The 20,252-nt window shown below is 41.9% G+C and overlaps 1 protein-coding gene across 1 annotated transcript in view; it reads left to right on the top strand.

Annotated features, from left to right (window-relative positions):
* The window catches only part of TMEM143 (transmembrane protein 143), a 134,818-nt gene that overhangs the window by 59,241 nt on the left and 55,325 nt on the right, over window positions 1–20,252 (top strand). The window contains exons 5-6 of the mRNA XM_053690669.1: window positions 5,488–5,639; window positions 12,929–13,208. Coding sequence (XP_053546644.1) covers window positions 5,488–5,639; window positions 12,929–13,208 — 432 coding nt within the window. The remainder of the gene's footprint in view (window positions 1–5,487; window positions 5,640–12,928; window positions 13,209–20,252) is intronic.

Here is a 20,252-nt window from a genome sequence, read left to right as displayed (position 1 = left end):
TTCATTCTGCGGGTGACGGTTCTGATCCAAACAGACTGGATTCAGATATTTCAAATTTTAAATTTAAGCTGGAAAACCTCCGTGTATTACTAGGGGAGGTGTTAGCGGCTCTGAATGATTGTAACACAGTTGCAATACCAGAGAAATTGTGTAGGTTGGATAAATATTTTGCGGTACCGTCGAGTACTGACGTTTTTCCTATACCTAAGAGACTTACTGAAATTGTTACTAAGGAGTGGGATAGACCCGGTGTGCCGTTCTCACCCCCTCCAATATTTAGAAAGATGTTTCCAATAGACACCACCACACGGGACTTATGGCAAACGGTCCCTAAGGTGGAGGGAGCAGTTTCTACTTTAGCTAAGCGTACCACTATCCCGGTGGAGGATAGCTGTGCCTTTTCAGATCCAATGGATAAAAAGTTAGAGGGTTACCTTAAGAAAATGTTTGTTCAACAAGGTTTTATATTGCAACCTCTTGCATGCATTGCGCCTGTCACGGCTGCAGCAGCATTTTGGTTTGAGTCTCTGGAAGAGACACTTGAATCAGCTCCATTAGATGAGATTACACACAAGCTTAAAGCCCTTAAGTTAGCTAACTCATTTATTTCGGATGCCGTAGTACATTTAACTAAACTTACGGCTAAGAATTCCGGATTCGCCATTCAGGCGCGCAGAGCACTGTGGCTAAAATCCTGGTCAGCTGATGTTACTTCTAAATCTAAATTGCTTAATATTCCTTTCAAAGGGCAGACCTTATTCGGGCCCGGGTTGAAAGAAATTATCGCTGACATTACAGGGGGTAAAGGCCATGCCCTGCCTCAAGACAGAGCCAAACCTAAGGCTAGACAGTCTCATTTTCGTTCCTTTCGTAATTTCAAAGCAGGAGCAGCATCAACTTCCTCTGCACCAAAACAGGAAGGAGCTGTTGCTCGCTACAGACAAGGCTGGAGACCTAACCAGTCGTGGAACAAGGGCAAGCAGGCCAGGAAACCTGCTGCTGCCCCTAAGACAGCATGAATCGAGGGCCCCCGATCCGGGAACGGATCTAGTGGGGGGCAGACTTTCTCTCTTCGCCCAGGCTTGGGCAAGAGATGTCCAGGATCCCTGGGCGTTAGAGATCATATCTCAGGGATACCTTCTGGACTTCAAATCCTCTCCCCCAAGAGGGAGATTTCATCTGTCAAGGTTGTCAACAAACCAAATAAAGAAAGAGGCGTTTCTACGCTGCGTACAAGATCTTTTATTAATGGGAGTGATCCATCCGGTTCCGCGGTCGGAACAAGGACAAGGGTTTTACTCAAATCTGTTTGTGGTTCCCAAAAAGAGGGAACTTTCAGGCCAATCTTGGATTTAAAGATCCTAAACAAATTCCTAAGAGTTCCATCGTTCAAAATGGAAACTATTCGGACAATTTTACCCATGATCCAAAAGGGTCAGTACATGACCACAGTGGATTTAAAGGATTACCTTCACATACCGATTCACAAAGATCATTACCGGTATCTAAGGTTTTTCCTTTCTAGACAGGCATTACCAGTTTGTAGCTCTTCCATTCGGATTGGCTACGGCTCCAAGAATCTTCACAAAGGTTCTGGGTGCTCTTCTGGCGGTACTAAGACCGCGAGGAATTTCGGTAGCTCCGTACCTAGACGACATTCTGATACAAGCTTCAAGCTTTCAAACTGCCTAGTCTCATACAGAGTTAATACTGGCATTTCTAAGGTCGCATGGATGGAAGGTGAACGAAAAGAAGAGTTCTCTCTTTCCACTCACAAGAGTTCCCTTCTTGGGGACTCTGATAGATTCTGTAGAAATGAAGATTTACCTGACAGAAGACAGGTTAACAAAGCTTCAAAATGCATGCCGTGTCCTTCATTCCATTCAACACCCGTCAGTAGCTCAATGCATGGAGGTGATCGGCTTAATGGTAGCGGCAATGGACATAGTACCCTTTGCACGCCTACATCTCAGACCGCTGCAATTGTGCATGCTAAGTCAGTGGAATGGGGATTACTCAGACTTGTCCCCTACTCTGAATCTGGATCAAGAGACCAGAAATTCTCTTCTATGGTGGCTTTCTTGGCCACATCTGTCCAGGGGGATGCCATTCAGCAGGCCGGACTGGACAATTGTAACAACAGACGCCAGCCTATTAGGTTGGGGTGCTGTCTGGAATTCTCTGAAGACTCAGGGACTATGGAATCAGGAGGAGAGTCTTCTACCAATAAACATTCTGGAATTGAGAGCAGTTCTCAATGCCCTTCTGGCTTGGCCCCAGTTAACAACTCGGGGGTTCATCAGGTTTCAGTCGGACAACATCACGACTGTAGCTTACATCAACCATCAGGGAGGGACAAGAAGCTCCCTAGCAATGATGGAAGTATCAAAGATAATTCGCTGGGCAGAGTCTCACTCTTGCCACCTGTCAGCAATCCACATCCCGGGAGTGGAGAACTGGGAGGCGGATTTCTTAAGTCGTCAGACTTTTCATCCGGGGGAGTGGGAACTTCATCCGGAGGTCTTTGCCCAAATACTTCGACGTTGGGGCAAACCAGAGATAGATCTCATGGCGTCTCGACAGAACGCCAAGCTTCCTCGTTACGGGTCCAGATCCAGGGATCCGGGAGCGGTTCTGATAGATGCTTTGACAGCACCTTGGACCTTCGGGATGGCTTATGTGTTTCCACCCTTCCCGATGCTTCCTCGATTGATTGCCAGAATCAAACAGGAGAGAGCATCAGTGATTCTAATAGCGCCTGCATGGCCACGCAGGACTTGGTATGCAGATCTAGTGGACATGTCATCCTGTCCACCTTGGTCTCTACCTCTGAAACAGGACCTTCTGATCCAGGGTCCCTTCAAACATCAAAATCTAATTTCTCTGAAGCTGACTGCTTGGAAATTGAACGCTTGATTTTATCAAAACGTGGTTTTTGTGAGTCAGTTATTGATACCTTAATACAGGCTAGGAAGCCTGTTACCAGAAAGATTTATCATAAGATATGGCGCAAATACTTATATTGGTGCGAATCCAAGAGTTACTCATGGAGTAAGGTTAGGATTCCGAGGATATTGTCTTTTCTACAAGAAGGTTTAGAAAAGGGTTTATCCGCTAGTTCTTTAAAGGGACAGATTTCAGCTCTGTCCATTCTTTTACACAAACGTCTGTCAGAAGTTCCGGACGTTCAAGCTTTTTGTCAGGCTTTAGCTAGGATCAAGCCTGTGTTTAAAACTGTTGCTCCACCATGGAGTTTGAACTTAGTTCTTAATGTTTTACAGGGTGTTCCGTTTGAACCCCTTCATTCCATTGATATCAAGCTGTTATCTTGGAAAGTTCTATTTTTAATGGCGATTTCCTCGGCTCGAAGAGTCTCTGAGTTATCCGCCTTGCATTGTGATTCTCCTTATCTGATTTTTCATTCAGACAAGGTAGTTCTGCGTACTAAACCTGGGTTCCTACCTAAGGTGGTCACTAACAGGAATATCAATCAAGAGATTGTGGTTCCATCTTTGTGTCCTAATCCTTCTTCGAAGAAGGAACGTCTGCTACACAATCTAGATGTAGTCCGTGCCCTGAAATTTTATCTACAGGCAACTAAGGATTTTCGACAAACGTCTTCCCTGTTTGTCGTTTATTCTGGTCAGAGGAGAGGTCAAAAAGCTTCGGCTACCTCTCTCTCTTTTTGGCTTCGTAGCATAATTCGGTTAGCCTATGAGACTGCTGGACAGCAGTCTCCTGAAAGAATTACAGCACATTCTACTAGAGCTGTGGCTTCCACTTGGGCCTTTAAGAATGAGGCTTCTGTTGAACAGATTTGCAAGGCTGCAACTTGGTCTTCTCTTCATACTTTTTCCAAATTTTACAAATTTGACACTTTTGCTTCTTCGGAGGCTGTTTTTGGGAGAAAGGTTCTTCAGGCAGTGGTTCCTTCCGTATAAAGAGCCTGCCTGTCCCTCCCGTCATCTGTGTACTTTAGCTTTGGTATTGGTATCCCAGAAGTAATGATGACCCGTGGACTGACCACACTTAACAGGAGAAAACAAAATTTATGCTTACCTGATAAATTCCTTTCTCCTGTAGTGTGGTCAGTCCACGGCCCGCCCTGTTTTTTATGGCAGGTAAAAAATTTTTTGAATTATACTCCAGTCACCACTACACCCTTTGGCTTCTCCTTTCTCGTTGGTCCTTGGTCGAATGACTGGAGGTGACGTAGAGGGGAGGAGCTATATAGCAGCTCTGCTGGGTGAATCCTCTTGCACTTCCTGTTGGGGAGGAGTTAATATCCCAGAAGTAATGATGACCCGTGGACTGACCACACTACAGGAGAAAGGAATTTATCAGGTAAGCATAAATTTTGTTTTTTTAAGATCTCCTGCTGATTTTCAGACTCCTAACCAAGACAGTGTCAGATTTATACTCGTGTTTACAGACTCCTGCAGGCTCTTGTTTATGTTATCTGTATTTTCATATGCAGGGAAGGGGGAGGTGGGGAGTGTCTGCTCTTTTTGTTTGCCCAGCCCCTTTCAGTGGGTGTTCCAAACTACCTAATCAACAATGCTAATCTGTGAGTTTCTAAGTAAGTTTTTAAAAGTGTTTATACTGGATTTTTAGATCAGTATCTGTGCATATTCTTCTTTATAGTTACATGCAGTTATATGAAAATTAGTGTATACTGTCCCTTTAACTTTGACTTTCATGTTCCTTTATATGTTTAAATTCAAACATTCAAAGGCAAAAATTAGAGAAGGGCCGCTTCCCCACCTCGCCTCTACCAGGGCCCCCAACATCAAGGGACAAGGACCCCACACTCCAGGACTCCCACAGCCACAGACCCTCCTTCCAGGGCCACACCCCACACTACAGGGCTCCCAGATCAACAAACCTCCTTTCCAGGCACAGTGTGCTCACTACAAGGTCTTAAGGGGATAGTCTAGTGAACATTAAACTTTCATGACTCAGATAGAGCATGCAGTTTTAAGCGACTTTCTAATTTACTCCTATTATACATTTTTCTTTATTCTCTTGGTATCTTTATTTGAAAAAGCAAAAATGTAAGCTTAGTAGCCGGCCCATTTTTGGTTCAGCACCTGGGTGCTGATTGGTGTCTAATTGTAGCCACCAATCAGCAAGCCCTACCCAGGTGAAACAAAAATGGTCCGGCTCTTAAGATTATATTCAAGCTTTTTCAAATAAAGATAGCAAGAAAATGCAGAAAAAATGATAATAGGAGTAAATTAGAAAGTTGCTTAAAATTGCATGCTCTATCTGATTTATAAAAGTTTAATTTTAACTAGACTATCCCTTTAATTGCATAGTTACTGCTAGAGTAGCTGTCAGTGCTGCGCTAGCTCCTGTTATCTGCCACCCATTCCAACTCGCAACCACTAGCAAAGCTGTCAGTGCTGCAGCTGCTTTAGCTAATGTTTGAATTGAAGGGGAGGGCTCAGTTGAAATGACCTCTTTTTTTTGTTTTTTTTTTGTTAGGTACATGTGAATCTTGATAAATATGAGTATATCCGGTACTGGGCAGCAGGACAAAGAGTGGGACCCCTCTCTGCACAGATGAGCACCTTGCAAATAAACACCAATCCACAGGAATCATTCTTTTCTAGGTCTCCTCGCACCCCACCAGAAAGGCAAGATCTGTTTCTGGGTGCACTTCATGTCCAATGTAAATAGAGATTGTCACAATGATTTTGATACTTTTATGTTCCGTCAGAAAAAAAAAAAAAGAAACTAATTTGAAGAACAGCCTCTGTTGCTCTTCTTCTGTTCATTTGCCTTGAAAATAAAAAAGCAGCAATGTGATTTTCCTTAACTAAGTAGTTTGTAGTATCATACTCACAACTGTCCTAATCTCCTTTCAGGCGGGTTATGTATATAGGCAGGGAGTTTTCGTGTAGGTGCTTCATAACCTAAAGGAAGTTTATATAAGAAAAAAAGAACAAGAAAACTGGTCTTCTATGTTCCACTGCACATACTTATACAGAAGTTGTTTGCTGTGGGTAGTACACATCTTATGTAATATTAACGGCACACTAAACCCACAACTTTTCTTTTATGATTCAGACGAGCATATCTTTTTGAACAACTTCCAAATTTACTTATATTATCAATTTTGCTTCTTTCTCTTGGTATCCTTTATTGAAGGAGGCAGCAATGTACTACTGGGAGCTAGCTGAACACATCAGTAAGCCATTGACAAGAGGTATCTATGTGCAGCCACCAATCAGCAACTTGCTCCCATCTCCTGAGCCTACCTATGTATGCTTTTCAACAAATGATACCAAGAGAACAAAGCAAATGAGCTAATAAAAGTAAATTGGAAAGTTGTTTAAAATTGCGTGTTCTATCTGAATCATGAAAGAAAATATTTTTATTTCCCTTTAAAGGGACATGAAACACAAAAATATTCTTTCATGATTCAGATAGAGAATACAATTTTAAACAACTTTCCAATTTACTTCTATTATTTAATTTGCTTCCTTCTCTTGTTATCTTTTGCTGAACGGTCTATCTAGGCAAGCTCAGGAGCAGCAGAGAACCTATGTTTTAGCTGTTGATTGGTGGCTTAATATATATATCGATTGTGATTGGTTCACTCATAAGTTCAGTTAGAAACCATTGGTGCATTGCTGCTTCTTCAACAAATGATACCAAGAGAATGAAACAAATTAGATAATCAAAGTAAATTAGAAAGTTGTTTAAAATTGTATTCTCTATCTGAATCATGAGAGAAAAAAATGTGGGTTTCATGTCCCTTTAAGTAGGTGTTCTGGGTAAGATGAGTTTGATTCATTCTAACTAAATGTGCAGATACAACAGCAGTAAAGTGTTGTAACACAATAAAAACTATGCAATGAAGAGTCACTAACTTAAAAGTGTTGAATGTCAGTGTTAAGTATAGCTACATGGTCTAGTTTAAGTTTGGATGATGTTTATGTTAAATATGTATATTAAGATTTTTATCGGCTTATCAATTTTGAATGGAACAACGAATTTGATTGAAATCTTGCATTTTTTTGACATCCAAATCAATACAACTCTAGTAGACTAGTTTAATATTAAGTTATTGTTGTGTGATTGATTTTTTTCTTAAACATGCTTTAGGAAAATCTGCTGCATCATCTTTATAAAATTTGCAGGGATATGGATAATTTGGGCTATTGCATTTTTAGCTTGCTTTGAAAAAAGTTAAAATGATAATTTTATAGAACGCCAACAGATTCTGCAGTGCTGTGTATTTTTTTGTGCGATATTGGTATGTTTTGTTGATAAGGGGGCTTGCCATGATTAGTTATTAAAAATCATGACTGACAACCCATATGCACACATACATAGAAGTTAAAATACATATTTTCTCCAACATAGGTGTGTCCGGTCCACGGCGTCATCCTTACTTGTGGGATATTCTCCTCCCCAACAGGAAATGGCAAAGAGCCCAGCAAAGCTGGTCACATGATCCCTCCTAGGCTCCGCCTTCCCCAGTCATTCTCTTTGCCGTTGTACAGGCAACATCTCCACGGAGATGGCTTAGAGTTTTTTAGTGTTTAACTGTAGTTTTTATTATTCAATCAAGAGTTTGTTATTTTAAAATAGTGCTGGTATGTACTATTTACTCTGAAACAGAAAAGAGATGAAGATTTCTGTTTGTAAGAGGAAAATGATTTTAGCAACCGTTACTAAAATCGATGGCTGTCTCCACACAGGACTGTTGAGAGGAATTAACTTCAGTTGGGGGAACAGTGAGCAGACTTTTGCTGCTTGAGGTATGACACATTCTAACAAGACGATGTAATGCTGGAAGCTGTCATTTTCCCTATGGGATCCGGTAAGCCATTTTTATTACAGACAGAAAAAAGGGCTTCACAAGGGCTTTTTAAGACTGTAGACATTTTCTGGGCTAAATCGATTTATATATAAACATATTTTATTCTCCATAGCCTTGAGGAATTATTTTAATCTTGGGAATTTTGTAAAATAACCGGCAGGCACTGTATTGGACACCTTATTCTCTAGGGGCTTTCCCTAATCATAGGCAGAGTCTCATTTTCGCGCCTGTATTGCGCACTTGTTTTTGAGAAGCATGACATGCAGATGCATGTGTGAGGAGCTCTGATACATAGAAAAGACTTTCTGAAGGCGTCATTTGGTATCGTATTCCCCTTTGGGCTTGGTTGGGTCTCAGCAAAGCAGATACCAGGGACTGTAAAGGGGTTAAATATAAAAACGGCTCCGGTTCCGTTATTTTAAGGGTTAAAGCTTCCAAATTTGGTGTGCAATACTTTTAAGGCTTTAAGACACTGTGGTGAAATTTTGGTGAATTTTGAACAATTCCTTCATACTTTTTCGCAATTGCAGTAATAAAGTGTGTTCAGTTTAAAATTTAAAGTGACAGTAACGGTTTTATTTTAAAACGTTTTTTGTACTTTGTTATCAAGTTTATGCCTGTTTAACATGTCTGAACTACCAGATAGACTGTGTTCTGAATGTGGGGAAGCCAAGGTTCCTTCTCATTTAAATAGATGTGATTTATGTGACACAAAATTTAGAGAAAATGATGCCCAATATGATTCCTCAAGTGAGGGGAGTAAGCATGGTACTGCATCATCCCCTCCTTCGTCTACACCAGTCTTGCCCACACAGGAGGCCCCTAGTACATCTAGCGCGCCAATACTCCTTACTATGCAACAATTAACGGCTGTAATGGATAATTCTATCAAAAACATTTTAGCCAAAATGCCCACTTATCAGCGAAAGCGCGACTGCTCTGTTTTAGAAAATACTGAAGAGCATGAGGACGCTGATGATATTGTTTCTGAAGTGCCCCTACACCAGTCTGAGGGGGCCAGGGAGGTTTTGTCTGAGGGAGAAATTTCAGATTCAGGGAAAATTTCTCAACAAGCTGAACCTGATGTGATTACATTTAAATTTAAGTTGGAACATCTCCGCGCTCTGCTTAAGGAGGTGTTATCCACTCTGGATGATTGTGAGAACTTGGTCATTCCAGAGAAACTATGTAAAATGGACAAGTTCCTAGAGGTCCCGGGGCCCCCCGAAGCTTTTCCTATACCCAAGCGGGTGGCGGACATTGTAAATAAAGAATGGGAAAGGCCCGGTATACCTTTCGTCCCTCCCCCCATATTTAAAAAATTGTTTCCTATGGTCGACCCCAGAAAGGACTTATGGCAGACAGTCCCCAAGGTCGAGGGGGCGGTTTCTACTCTAAACAAACGCACCACTATACCCATAGAAGATAGTTGTGCTTTCAAAGATCCTATGGATAAAAAATTAGAAGGTTTGCTTAAAAAGATGTTTGTTCAGCAAGGTTACCTTCTACAACCAATTTCATGCATTGTCCCTGTCACTACAGCCGCGTGCTTCTGGTTCGATGAGCTAGAAAAGGCGATCATTAATAATTCTTCTTCTTATGAGGAGATTATGGACAGAATTCGTGCTCTCAAATTGGCTAATTCTTTCACCCTAGACGCCACTTTGCAATTGGCTAGGTTAGCGGCAAAAAATTCTGGGTTTGCTATTGTGGCGCGCAGAGCGCTTTGGTTAAAATCTTGGTCAGCGGATGCGTCTTCCAAGAACAAATTGCTTAACATTCCTTTCAAGGGGAAAACGCTGTTTGGCCCTGACTTGAAAGAGATTATCTCTGATATCACTGGGGGCAAGGGCCACGCCCTTCCTCAGGATAGGTCTTTCAAGGCCAAAAATAAACCTAATTTTCGTCCCTTTCGCAGAAACGGACCAGCCCCAAGTGCTACGTCCTCTAAGCAGGAGGGTAACACTTCTCAAGCCAAACCAGCCTGGAGACCAATGCAAGGCTGGAACAAAGGAAAGCAGGCCAAGAAACCTGCCACTGCTACCAAGACAGCATGAGATGTTGGCCCCCGATCCGGGACCGGATCTGGTGGGGGGCAGACTCTCTCTCTTCGCTCAGGCTTGGGCAAGAGATGTTCTGGATCCTTGGGCGCTAGAAATAGTCTCCCAAGGTTATCTTCTGGAATTCAAGGGGCTTCCCCCAAGGGGGAGGTTCCACAGGTCTCAATTGTCTTCAGACCACAGCTAAGACCAAGGGGCATTGCAGTAGTACCTTACTTGGACGACATTCTGATTCAAGCGTCGTCCCTTCCTCAAGCAAAGGCTCACACGGACATTGTCCTGGCCTTTCTCAGATCTCACGGATGGAAAGTGAACGTAGAAAAGAGTTCTCTATCTCCGTCAACAAGGGTTCCCTTCTTGGGAACAATAATAGACTCCTTAGAAATGAGGATTTTTCTGACAGAGGCCAGAAAAACAAAACTTCTGAACTCTTGTCAAATACTTCATTCTGTTCCTCTTCCTTCCATAGCGCAGTGCATGGAAGTAATAGGTTTGATGGTAGCGGCAATGGACATAGTTCCTTTTGCGCGCATTCATCTGAGACCATTACAACTGTGCATGCTCAGTCAGTGGAATGGGGACTATACAGACTTGTCTCCGACGATACAAGTAAATCAGAGGACCAGAGATTCACTCCGTTGGTGGCTGTCCCTGGACAACCTGTCACAGGGGATGAGCTTCCGCAGACCAGAGTGGGTCATTGTCACGACCGACGCCAGTCTGGTGGGCTGGGGCGCGGTCTGGGGACCCCTGAAATCTCAGGGTCTTTGGTCTCGGGAAGAATCTCTTCTACCGATAAATATTCTGGAACTGAGAGCGATATTCAATGCTCTCAAGGCTTGGCCTCAGCTAGTAAAGGCCAAGTTCATACGGTTTCAATCAGACAACATGACAACTGTTGCGTACATCAACCATCAGGGGGGAACAAGGAGTTCCCTGGCGATGGAAGAAGTGACCAAAATCATTCAATGGGCGGAGACTCACTCCTGCCACTTGTCTGCAATCCACATCCCAGGAGTGGAAAATTGGGAAGCGGATTTTCTGAGTCGTCAGACTTTTCATCCGGGGGAGTGGGAACTCCATCCGGAAATATTTGCCCAAATTACTCAACTGTGGGGCATTCCAGACATGGATTTGATGGCCTCCCGTCAGAACTTCAAGGTTCCTTGCTACGGGTCCAGATCCAGGGATCCCAAGGCGACTCTAGTAGATGCACTAGTAGCACCTTGGACCTTCAAACTAGCTTATGTATTCCCACCGTTTCCTCTCATCCCCAGGCTGGTAGCCAGGATCAATCAGGAGAGGGCATCGGTGATCTTGATAGCTCCTGCGTGGCCACGCAGGACTTGGTATGCAGACCTGGTGAATATGTCATCGGCTCCACCATGGAAGCTACCTTTGAGACGAGACCTTCTTGTTCAAGGTCCGTTCGAACATCCGAATCTGGTCTCACTCCAACTGAATGCTTGGAGATTGAACGCTTGATCTTATCAAAGCGAGGATTCTCAGATTCTGTCATTGATACTCTTGTTCAGGCCAGAAAGCCTGTAACTAGAAAAATTTACCACAAAATATGGAAAAAATATATCTGTTGGTGTGAATCTAAAGGATTCCCTTGGGACAAGGTAAAAATTCCTAAGATTCTATCCTTTCTTCAAGAAGGTTTGGAGAAAGGATTATCTGCAAGTTCCTTGAAGGGACAGATTTCTGCCTTGTCTGTGTTACTTCACAAAAAGCTGGCAGCTGTGCCAGATGTTCAAGCCTTTGTTCAGGCTCTGGTTAGAATCAAGCCTGTTTACAAACCTTTGACTCCTCCTTGGAGTCTCAATTTAGTTCTTTCAGTTCTTCAGGGGGTTCCGTTTGAACCCTTACATTCCGTTGATATTAAGTTATTATCTTGGAAAGTTTTGTTTTTGGTTGCAATTTCTTCTGCTAGAAGAGTTTCAGAATTATCTGCTCTGCAGTGTTCTCCTCCTTATCTGGTGTTCCATGCAGATAAGGTGGTTTTACGTACTAAACCTGGTTTTCTTCCGAAAGTGGTTTCTAACAAAAACATTAACCAGGAGATAGTCGTGCCTTCTTTGTGTCCGAATCCAGTTTCAAAGAAGGAACGTTTGTTGCACAATTTGGATGTTGTTCGTGCTCTAAAATTCTATTTAGATGCTACAAAGGATTTTAGACAAACATCTTCTTTGTTTGTTGTTTATTCTGGTAAAAGGAGAGGTCAAAAAGCAACTTCTACCTCTCTCTCTTTTTGGATTAAAAGCATCATCAGATTGGCTTACGAGACTGCCGGACGGCAGCCTCCTGACAGAATCACAGCTCATTCCACTAGGGCTGTGGCTTCCACATGGGCCTTCAAGAACGAGGCTTCTGTTGATCAGATATGTAAGGCAGCGACTTGGTCTTCACTGCACACTTTTACTAAATTTTACAAGTTTGATACTTTTGCTTCTTCTGAGGCTATTTTTGGGAGAAAGGTTTTGCAAGCCGTGGTGCCTTCCATCTAGGTGACCTGATTTGCTCCCTCTCTTCATCCGTGTCCTAAAGCTTTGGTATTGGTTCCCACAAGTAAGGATGACGCCGTGGACCGGACACACCTATGTTGGAGAAAACAGAATTTATGTTTACCTGATAAATTACTTTCTCCAACGGTGTGTCCGGTCCACGGCCCGCCCTGGTTTTTTAATCAGGTCTGATAATTCATTTTCTTTAACTACAGTCACCACGGTATCATATGATTTCTCCTATGCAAATATTCCTCCTTTACGTCGGTCGAATGACTGGGGAAGGCGGAGCCTAGGAGGGATCATGTGACCAGCTTTGCTGGGCTCTTTGCCATTTCCTGTTGGGGAGGAGAATATCCCACAAGTAAGGATGACGCCGTGGACCGGACACACCGTTGGAGAAAGTAATTTATCAGGTAAACATAAATTCTGTTTTCTGTCATTATGAATTTATTTATTTATAAAAAGGTAACTTGTAAAACATAAAAGTCGTTATACTTTTTAATGCATTTTTCTGTCCTACATAGGCGCTACTTTAAGAGAGTTGTGGTGGCAGCCCGACCTAAAAATGGTCATATGGTGTTAAAATGTTTTAAGGATATACCTCTCGAAGGATTGGAACAGTTACTTCCAATTGTGAAAGTCCGAACATCCAGCTTTGATCGCACCTTGCTGAACACAATGCTTCTGGTCAGTGGAGGAATCGTCTTTGTCAACGTGGGCATGGTGGTCCTCACTGACTTAAAGATTGGAACATCTTTACTTCTCCTCTTCTTTGCTGGATTCATGTCTTTTCGGACTTGGAAGGTAATAATAGCAGTCAACAGTCTGGTATAAAGCACAAACCATATATTAAAGGGGGGAGCACCACTAGATACATAAATATATACACTAAAGCAGGGGTCTCAAATTCAAAGTATCTGGGGGTACTAGCCAAGTGTTCTTCTCCCATGGGGGCTGCTTGAGCTGATTAAGTGCTCCGGAACTGTATATACTCGGAAATGGTAGTGACATTTAGCCAAGTAGTAGTGCATGGTGAGAGTTTTAGCCCACAATAGGCATACACAGTTTTCTATATTTATCTTTTAAGTGCCTAGTGAAGTGATCATCTTGGAACTTTATAGCAACATAAAAAGTGATATTTATCCAATGCCGTGCATGGGGGAAGTCTACACTTGATGCCTGTCTTTATATTTGTCTTGTGAGTGCCTATATAGGACTTGAACTAGTTACACCTCTTAGACCCTAAAAAATAATAATTGACCAGCCCAAATTAATGCTTTACTTATTAAACAAGGAAGGGACAGATAAAACTATCTTGAGGGCCACATTTGGCCCTGGGGTCGATACTTTGAGACCACTACACTAAAGTATAAGTACATAAATGTATAGTATTTATTAAAACAATTAATTAAAAACAAATCAGGTGTATATTGCAACAAATTGACATATATATGGAAATATATTAAGAAAAATAGTCCATAAAATCAAAAAGTGTACACTGAAAAAAGGAAAAAAAATAGGATAATGAAAAAGTATATATCTGGTGTTAGTAAGGGATTCCAAAGTGTTAAATTCCAGTGTGATCGTGTCCCAATTATTTTTCTGAATACATCCAACAGATATACTTCAGTAACATGTATAAAAAAACTGCACAATTGTTATGTTATAGACAAATAATTCCTTTCAACAGGTATTTCAGCTATTTCAAATTAAAAAATAAAGGAAAAGGATAGATTTGTAATACACTCTAGCACGTAAAATTGATCATTAGGAACACATTTAATGGAAGAAAATTTTACAGTATACTGTCCCTTTAATTGTTCATTCTGTTTCTTTGTATCTGATCTTCAGCTTCCGTGTTTTTCCTTGACGTGTACAAGAAATATGGCATTTTTATTTATTTGTTTTTATATTTTGTTTGGGGATTTCTGAAGAAAAAAAAACAAAGCATTTGAGATATCCAGTCTAATTGTTAGCTATAGAAAACATCACTTAGCGTGACGAACATCTCTGAGTTAAATAGAGGTAAAACAAATACAAAAAAGGCCACTTTTGAAATTTGTATATTAGGAAGCACAAAAGGAACATTAGCCAACGTTCATACGTTTTTCAAACTACAAATATATAGACATATTTATGCAGAACTAGACTGTATAGTACTGCAATACAAAACTGAAACGGATTCATATAAATCAATAGAATTATAAGGTATTGCTCTTAGTAGAATAGCCTAATAAAATAATAGCACCTAGATTTTAGCAAATTATAGGCATCATTGCAAAATTGCACCTGAGCTCAGGAATACCGAATAAATTAAAATATTAATCTGAATCTGCAGGTCAACTTAAACTTCACTGAGGTTCTCAATTATGTACCAGTAGTTTTAATGTAAAATATGTTTAGGCTTTAGATAAATCCCATGATCATATTGCAGTATATGTTGTGTTTTTTTTCTTTTTCCCAGACCACACACTATCTTCAGAATTATACAATTTACGAGTATCCTGTGGAATAAGAATAACTGACCATATGAATCTTAGAGTTAAAAAATAGAATGAAGGGGAACTTCCGGGCAGCGGCCATGATTAGTCGCATTGCTGCATGCTGCTACAGCTTTTCTTTCATAATTTTAAAAATCTACCTTTCAGCAGAGAGATCCATGTAATTACTTGACAGAACTTGTTTGCATTTTGGAAGCTGAAACTAATGTGCCTAGAAACATCAGAATCGCTGCTGGCAACGGCGCCTGGAGCTGTTTTAAAACCTCAGCCTTTACTGAGTCCCCCCGGCAGGGCGCCTGGGCCCTGTCGTTACACTGCACTGTGTGTGCTTAATTGAATATCAGCCTGCCATATACTGGTTCAGACATGGAGATTGCTATGTGTATTTTGGATGAGCTGCGCTGCCTACTTGAAGCCCATTAAGCTACCTTTGAGGAGAAGTTGCAGACGGCATTTAATATCAAGGATGATCACATTTTGCGGCAATTTCCCGATATACCTCCAACAGACCATTAAATAGTACCTGTCCTCCAATGCTCGCTGCTTGCTAACAGCCCATCCCAGAGGGAATCGAAACCTGCTCCTACTGATCCTGTGGTGTTGGACGGTGGACCTGACCAAGCTATTTCTTACCTGGAAAGCCGCATTCACTGGATGGGAGCTATCGTAATAGAGATCTTAGCAGAAGCCTACATCCAGTTTAACGGATCCAGGCAACCGCAAGTAGCGCAACTCTCACGAGTACTTTACATACTAAGGTTCCGGCCACATTCTTCCTTGGTGCGCCTGGGCTGGGACCCAGGTGGTTTGCTGCAGGCCGTTCTCTGTGTCCGGGCCGAGATGTTCCATGGCGGATTCCTCTGCTTACAGCCTTCACTTGCTACTGCCAGTACCCGGGCCAACTTGTAATCAAGATAGATTGTAAACGGTTCCCTCTGTATTGACACTGACGATCATTGCAAGAATGGGGTTAGCCTGGAGAGAACTCCTGCATGTGTACAGGCTGTTAAAGTTTGATATTAGTCACAATAAGTGTGCCATTCTCTTACTAATACTCGCTCTCAGGGCGAATGTTCTCGCTTGTTTGTTCTTAATGTTCAATGTTTTTTTTTTAGTGTTAGAATATCTACCCTGTTGTCTTAAGCTAGTATATTGTTTATTAGCAATGTTTACAGGACCATTGTGAGGTTTTACGGGTATTTAGAGCCAAACTATATCTGACATATTGTTGGTCTTAAATTGTGCAGACCTATGTAATTCAGGGGACCCTGTTGATGTTCACGACATGCATTTAATTGAACTACCGCTTCATACAGCTCCTCATCTCTATGTCTATTTCCCACCCGCCTCTGAGGTTGTAGGTATGAATAATCATCTCCCCAACAATAATCTAATCTATGGTAAAAATATTAGGCTATTCATGTTTATTTATTTCAGCTCTTCAATTTGGGATAGTGTTCTGCTGTCGGCGGCCAAGATGGCAGAGCTACTCCCTTTTCATTTAAATATCTTTATTTACTGAGCCTCACTGTTTTAGCACCTACAACTGTCAAAGCTGAGATTTCCATCTAGATAACACCATACTCAAAGTCGTATTTTAGCATTTATCTATCCTCATGAATGGTTATGGTACAGCTTATAATATCTATCTAAACTACTGTTAGTATTCTACTATATTATACCTAAAAGACTCCAAGTTGGCACTAAATATATTTTTCTTTTTAAAAGCAAGGGTTCCCCTTATATTTTATATATGTATACTTGACTTAAGTTTACATGTCCCTTCTTTGAGATAACTATAGAGCTTTATAGTTTAATGGTGATCTCTTTGACCATTGGATCATACATATTTAATAATTACAGTCTTAAGGCTTGAGCGCAGCTCTACCTTCTAAAACTACATCTGTTCTAAATCTCCTATTTGAGATACACAAATGGCAGAACCCTAGCTATATTTTTTCATTTACTGAGTACACCCCAGTAACACTACCTACATAAGAAAGTTCATAAGTTTTTCTACATATATATATATTATATAGTGCAATGAAACTAAAATCTGAAGTCTTCATAATGAGGTCCATAAGAGGCCACTTACCTTTGGGGTAACCTTCTGCTATAGCTGTTTAATATTTTTTGTTATGAGGTCCAAGAGTGGCCTCTTAGATAAATAAGAAGGTTCAAAACTTTTATTGGCATTCTCTTGAACGGTTGTTTTACCTGTTTTTTTATTTCTGCAGCAGGTGAATATGTTTTACGCTTTGCTTAGTGCAATTGAGATCATATATAATGTCTATCAATCTATAATCTACGCATTGTAACCTGTTATAAGCAAATTTAGATTTATATTGTATAGTGCTGCAATTTTGGGTTTGTATGCCAAATTATTACCTCAATAAAAATTATTATACAAAAAAACAAAAATAGAATGAAACCTTTTTAATTTTTTGACATTATTCTTTAAAGTATAACCTTGTTTGTCTCACACACACTCAGATGGCCCCTGACTTTCGAAATAAGTAGACAAATGTCACAGAAATCTCAGCGCCTATGATCCCTATACTTAGCTTTTCTTCCTTCTGTAGTCAGATCCGTTTCTCTACCTACTCTATTAGGAACATGTTAGGACGAAGCGTAGCTCTGTCTCAGGTGAAGTATTTGACCCCTCTTAGTACTCCATGCTTATACTTCAATGGTCCAGTAAGTCTTGACCATTGCTTGGGATAATGCCCTGTGATCTTGTAAACAGATCTAACAGACACACCCTATTTATTGGCTACCCCTGTAGATAGGAATAGGAAATATGGCTTTTTCGTTCTTAATATGAGGAGAGTCCACGGCTTCATTCATTACTTGTGGGAATATAGAACCTGTCCACCAGGAGGAGGCAAAGACACCCCAGCTAAAGGCTTAAATGCCTCCCCCACTCCCCTCATCCCCAAGTCATTCTTTGCCTTTCGTCACAGGAGGATGGCAGAGAAGTGTCGGAAGATTCGGAGTAGTCTCTTATGGTGGGTAGTACCCTTCAGTATGGGACTGGAGTTTTAAGTAGTCTTGTCAGCCTCTCAGTGAAAGCATTGACGGCTGTTAGGGTCTGGAGATGTAGGGAGAGTCTTTCTGTGAAACCATCCAGACTCGTATTAACAGCTCCTAAGCAATCAGTGTTGACAAGTTTCACTGCCTGCTTCTATCACTCAAGTCCATGTCAGGTGCGATGCTACAAGACTGTCAAACTTGAGAGGCTTTGTGTCTGTTCCACGGCAGTGATTCCAGTAAGATCGTTTCATTTTATACTCATATGATAACGCAAGAAGACAGGGTCACAATGTGACTCCTTTTATCTGTATGGAATCGAAGGTTAATATCTCCGGAAGGGGATTATTGAACAGGGGGGGAGAATTACGCGTAATTAGCTTTATTATGTTTTATGTTGCGACATGTGTGAGATGAGGCTCAGGCAGATGTTGGAACATTCAGGTTTTACTTTCGTTTACGATAACGGTGCGCCCTGTTAGGTTTGGCGTGCTTCTTCCAGGAGCAGGGGCGGTCCTGCATGTCACACCACGTGACCGGGTGTGGTTTAATTTATTTCCTCTTTCCTGACCTTGTGGTTTAAAGGATGAAGCGGTTTCTCTGTGGGGCGGGGTCATAGGAGGTTGTGACCAGCCATTCGGGGTATAAAGGTGCCATTTATCTTTTTCTATAGTCTATCTTAAAAGTGCAAGCTATGGAGGACTCTGATACATTAGAGGGTACTCCCTCTTTACCTAAATCTAATACCTGTTTTTATTGTGAGGAGGCTACGGTATACCTGCCTGCTCAATTATTTTCCACATGCCTTTATAAATTACTTATATCTAAGAAACTCAAGATGTTTAGTACTACTGAGCCATCCACCTCCGAAGGGTCTCAGTCCTGTTAGGTGCGTTCCCTGCAGTCATCTCTTATTACACATGCAGCTTCCCATTACACTGCTGTTCCTCCTTCGGGAGGGGCCCTCTTACCGCCAGACTTTACTGAACAGCTACAAACGGCAGTGTCTGCGGCCTTCAGTGCTTTACCTCGCCCTGCTAAGTACAAGCGAAAGGTCAAATATTGCTATCCTTCCCAGGGGTCATCTACCAACTTGTTGGATTTATCTGATACTAGATTATCCACTGATGAGGACGCTTCTGATACTTCAGAGGATGCTCTTTCTGGGTCGGAATCTGGTGCCTCTAAACCTCCGGCTGCCGGAGGAACCAGACTTTAGATTTAGGATCGAGCACTTATGCTTTCTATTAAAGGAGGTGTTGGCTACTTTAGAGGTTCCAGAGCCTAAATTACCGGAGGAACCTTCTATTCCTAAGACTTAGATCTTCTTTTTCCCCTTCTTCCTTTAAGAAATTGTTCCCGGTTCCGGACTCTCAATTAGAGTTGTGGGATTCCGTCCCTAAGGTGGATGGAGCTATCTCCATGCTTGCTAAGCGCACTACTATCCCACTTGAGGATAGTTTGTCGTTTAAGGAGCCCATGGATAAGAAGCTAGAAACTCTGTTAAGAAAGCTGTTTCAGCACACAGGGTATTTGTTTGAACCTGCTGCGGCGGTTGCTGCGGTGGCTGGAGCCACTACCTATTGGTGCGACTCTCTATCGGAGATGATCGAGGTGGAAACTCCCCTTGACGAGATCCAGGAAAGAATTAAGGCCTTGAGGGTAGCTAATTCTGTTATCTGTGATGCAAATATGCAGATCATTTGCCTGAATGCCAAGACATCAGGTTTTTCTGTTCTAGCCCGTAGGGCACTCTGGCTGAAGTCTTGGTCTGCGGACATGACTTCAAAATATAGATTACTTTCCCTTCCATTTAAGGGGAAGATTGTTTTCAGGCCTGGACTCAATCATATCCACGGTCACTGGGGGCAAAGGTGCCTTTCTACCGCAGGATAAGAAGAATAAACCTAAAGGACAGGGTCCTAATTTTCGTCCCTTTCGTTCAGATAAATCCCAACACCAGCAGCCCTCTGCGAAGCCTGAACAGTCCAAGGGAAATTGGAAACCGTCTGTCTTGGAATAAATCCAAGCGGAACAAGAAGCCTGCCGAAACAAAATCGGCATGAAGGGGCAGCCCTTGATCCGTCGCTGGATCATGTTGGGGGCAGACTTTCTCTATTTGTGGAGGCTTGGCTTGGGGATTTGCAAGACCCTTGGATTCTGGAGGTCATCGCTCAGGGCTACAGGATAGGTTTTAAATCTCATCCACCCAGGGGCAGATTCCTCTTATCAAACCTGTATTCAAGACCAGAAAAACGAGAAGCTTTTCTAGGGTGCATGAGGGATCTCTCCTCCCTGGGAGTAATTGTGCCGCTAC

The sequence above is a fragment of the Bombina bombina genome, chromosome 8 (genome assembly GCF_027579735.1).
Source record: "Bombina bombina isolate aBomBom1 chromosome 8, aBomBom1.pri, whole genome shotgun sequence".
Taxonomy (NCBI): domain Eukaryota; kingdom Metazoa; phylum Chordata; class Amphibia; order Anura; family Bombinatoridae; genus Bombina; species Bombina bombina.
Note: the sequence above shows the minus strand (reverse complement) of the source record. Positions and strands in the feature narration are given on the sequence as shown.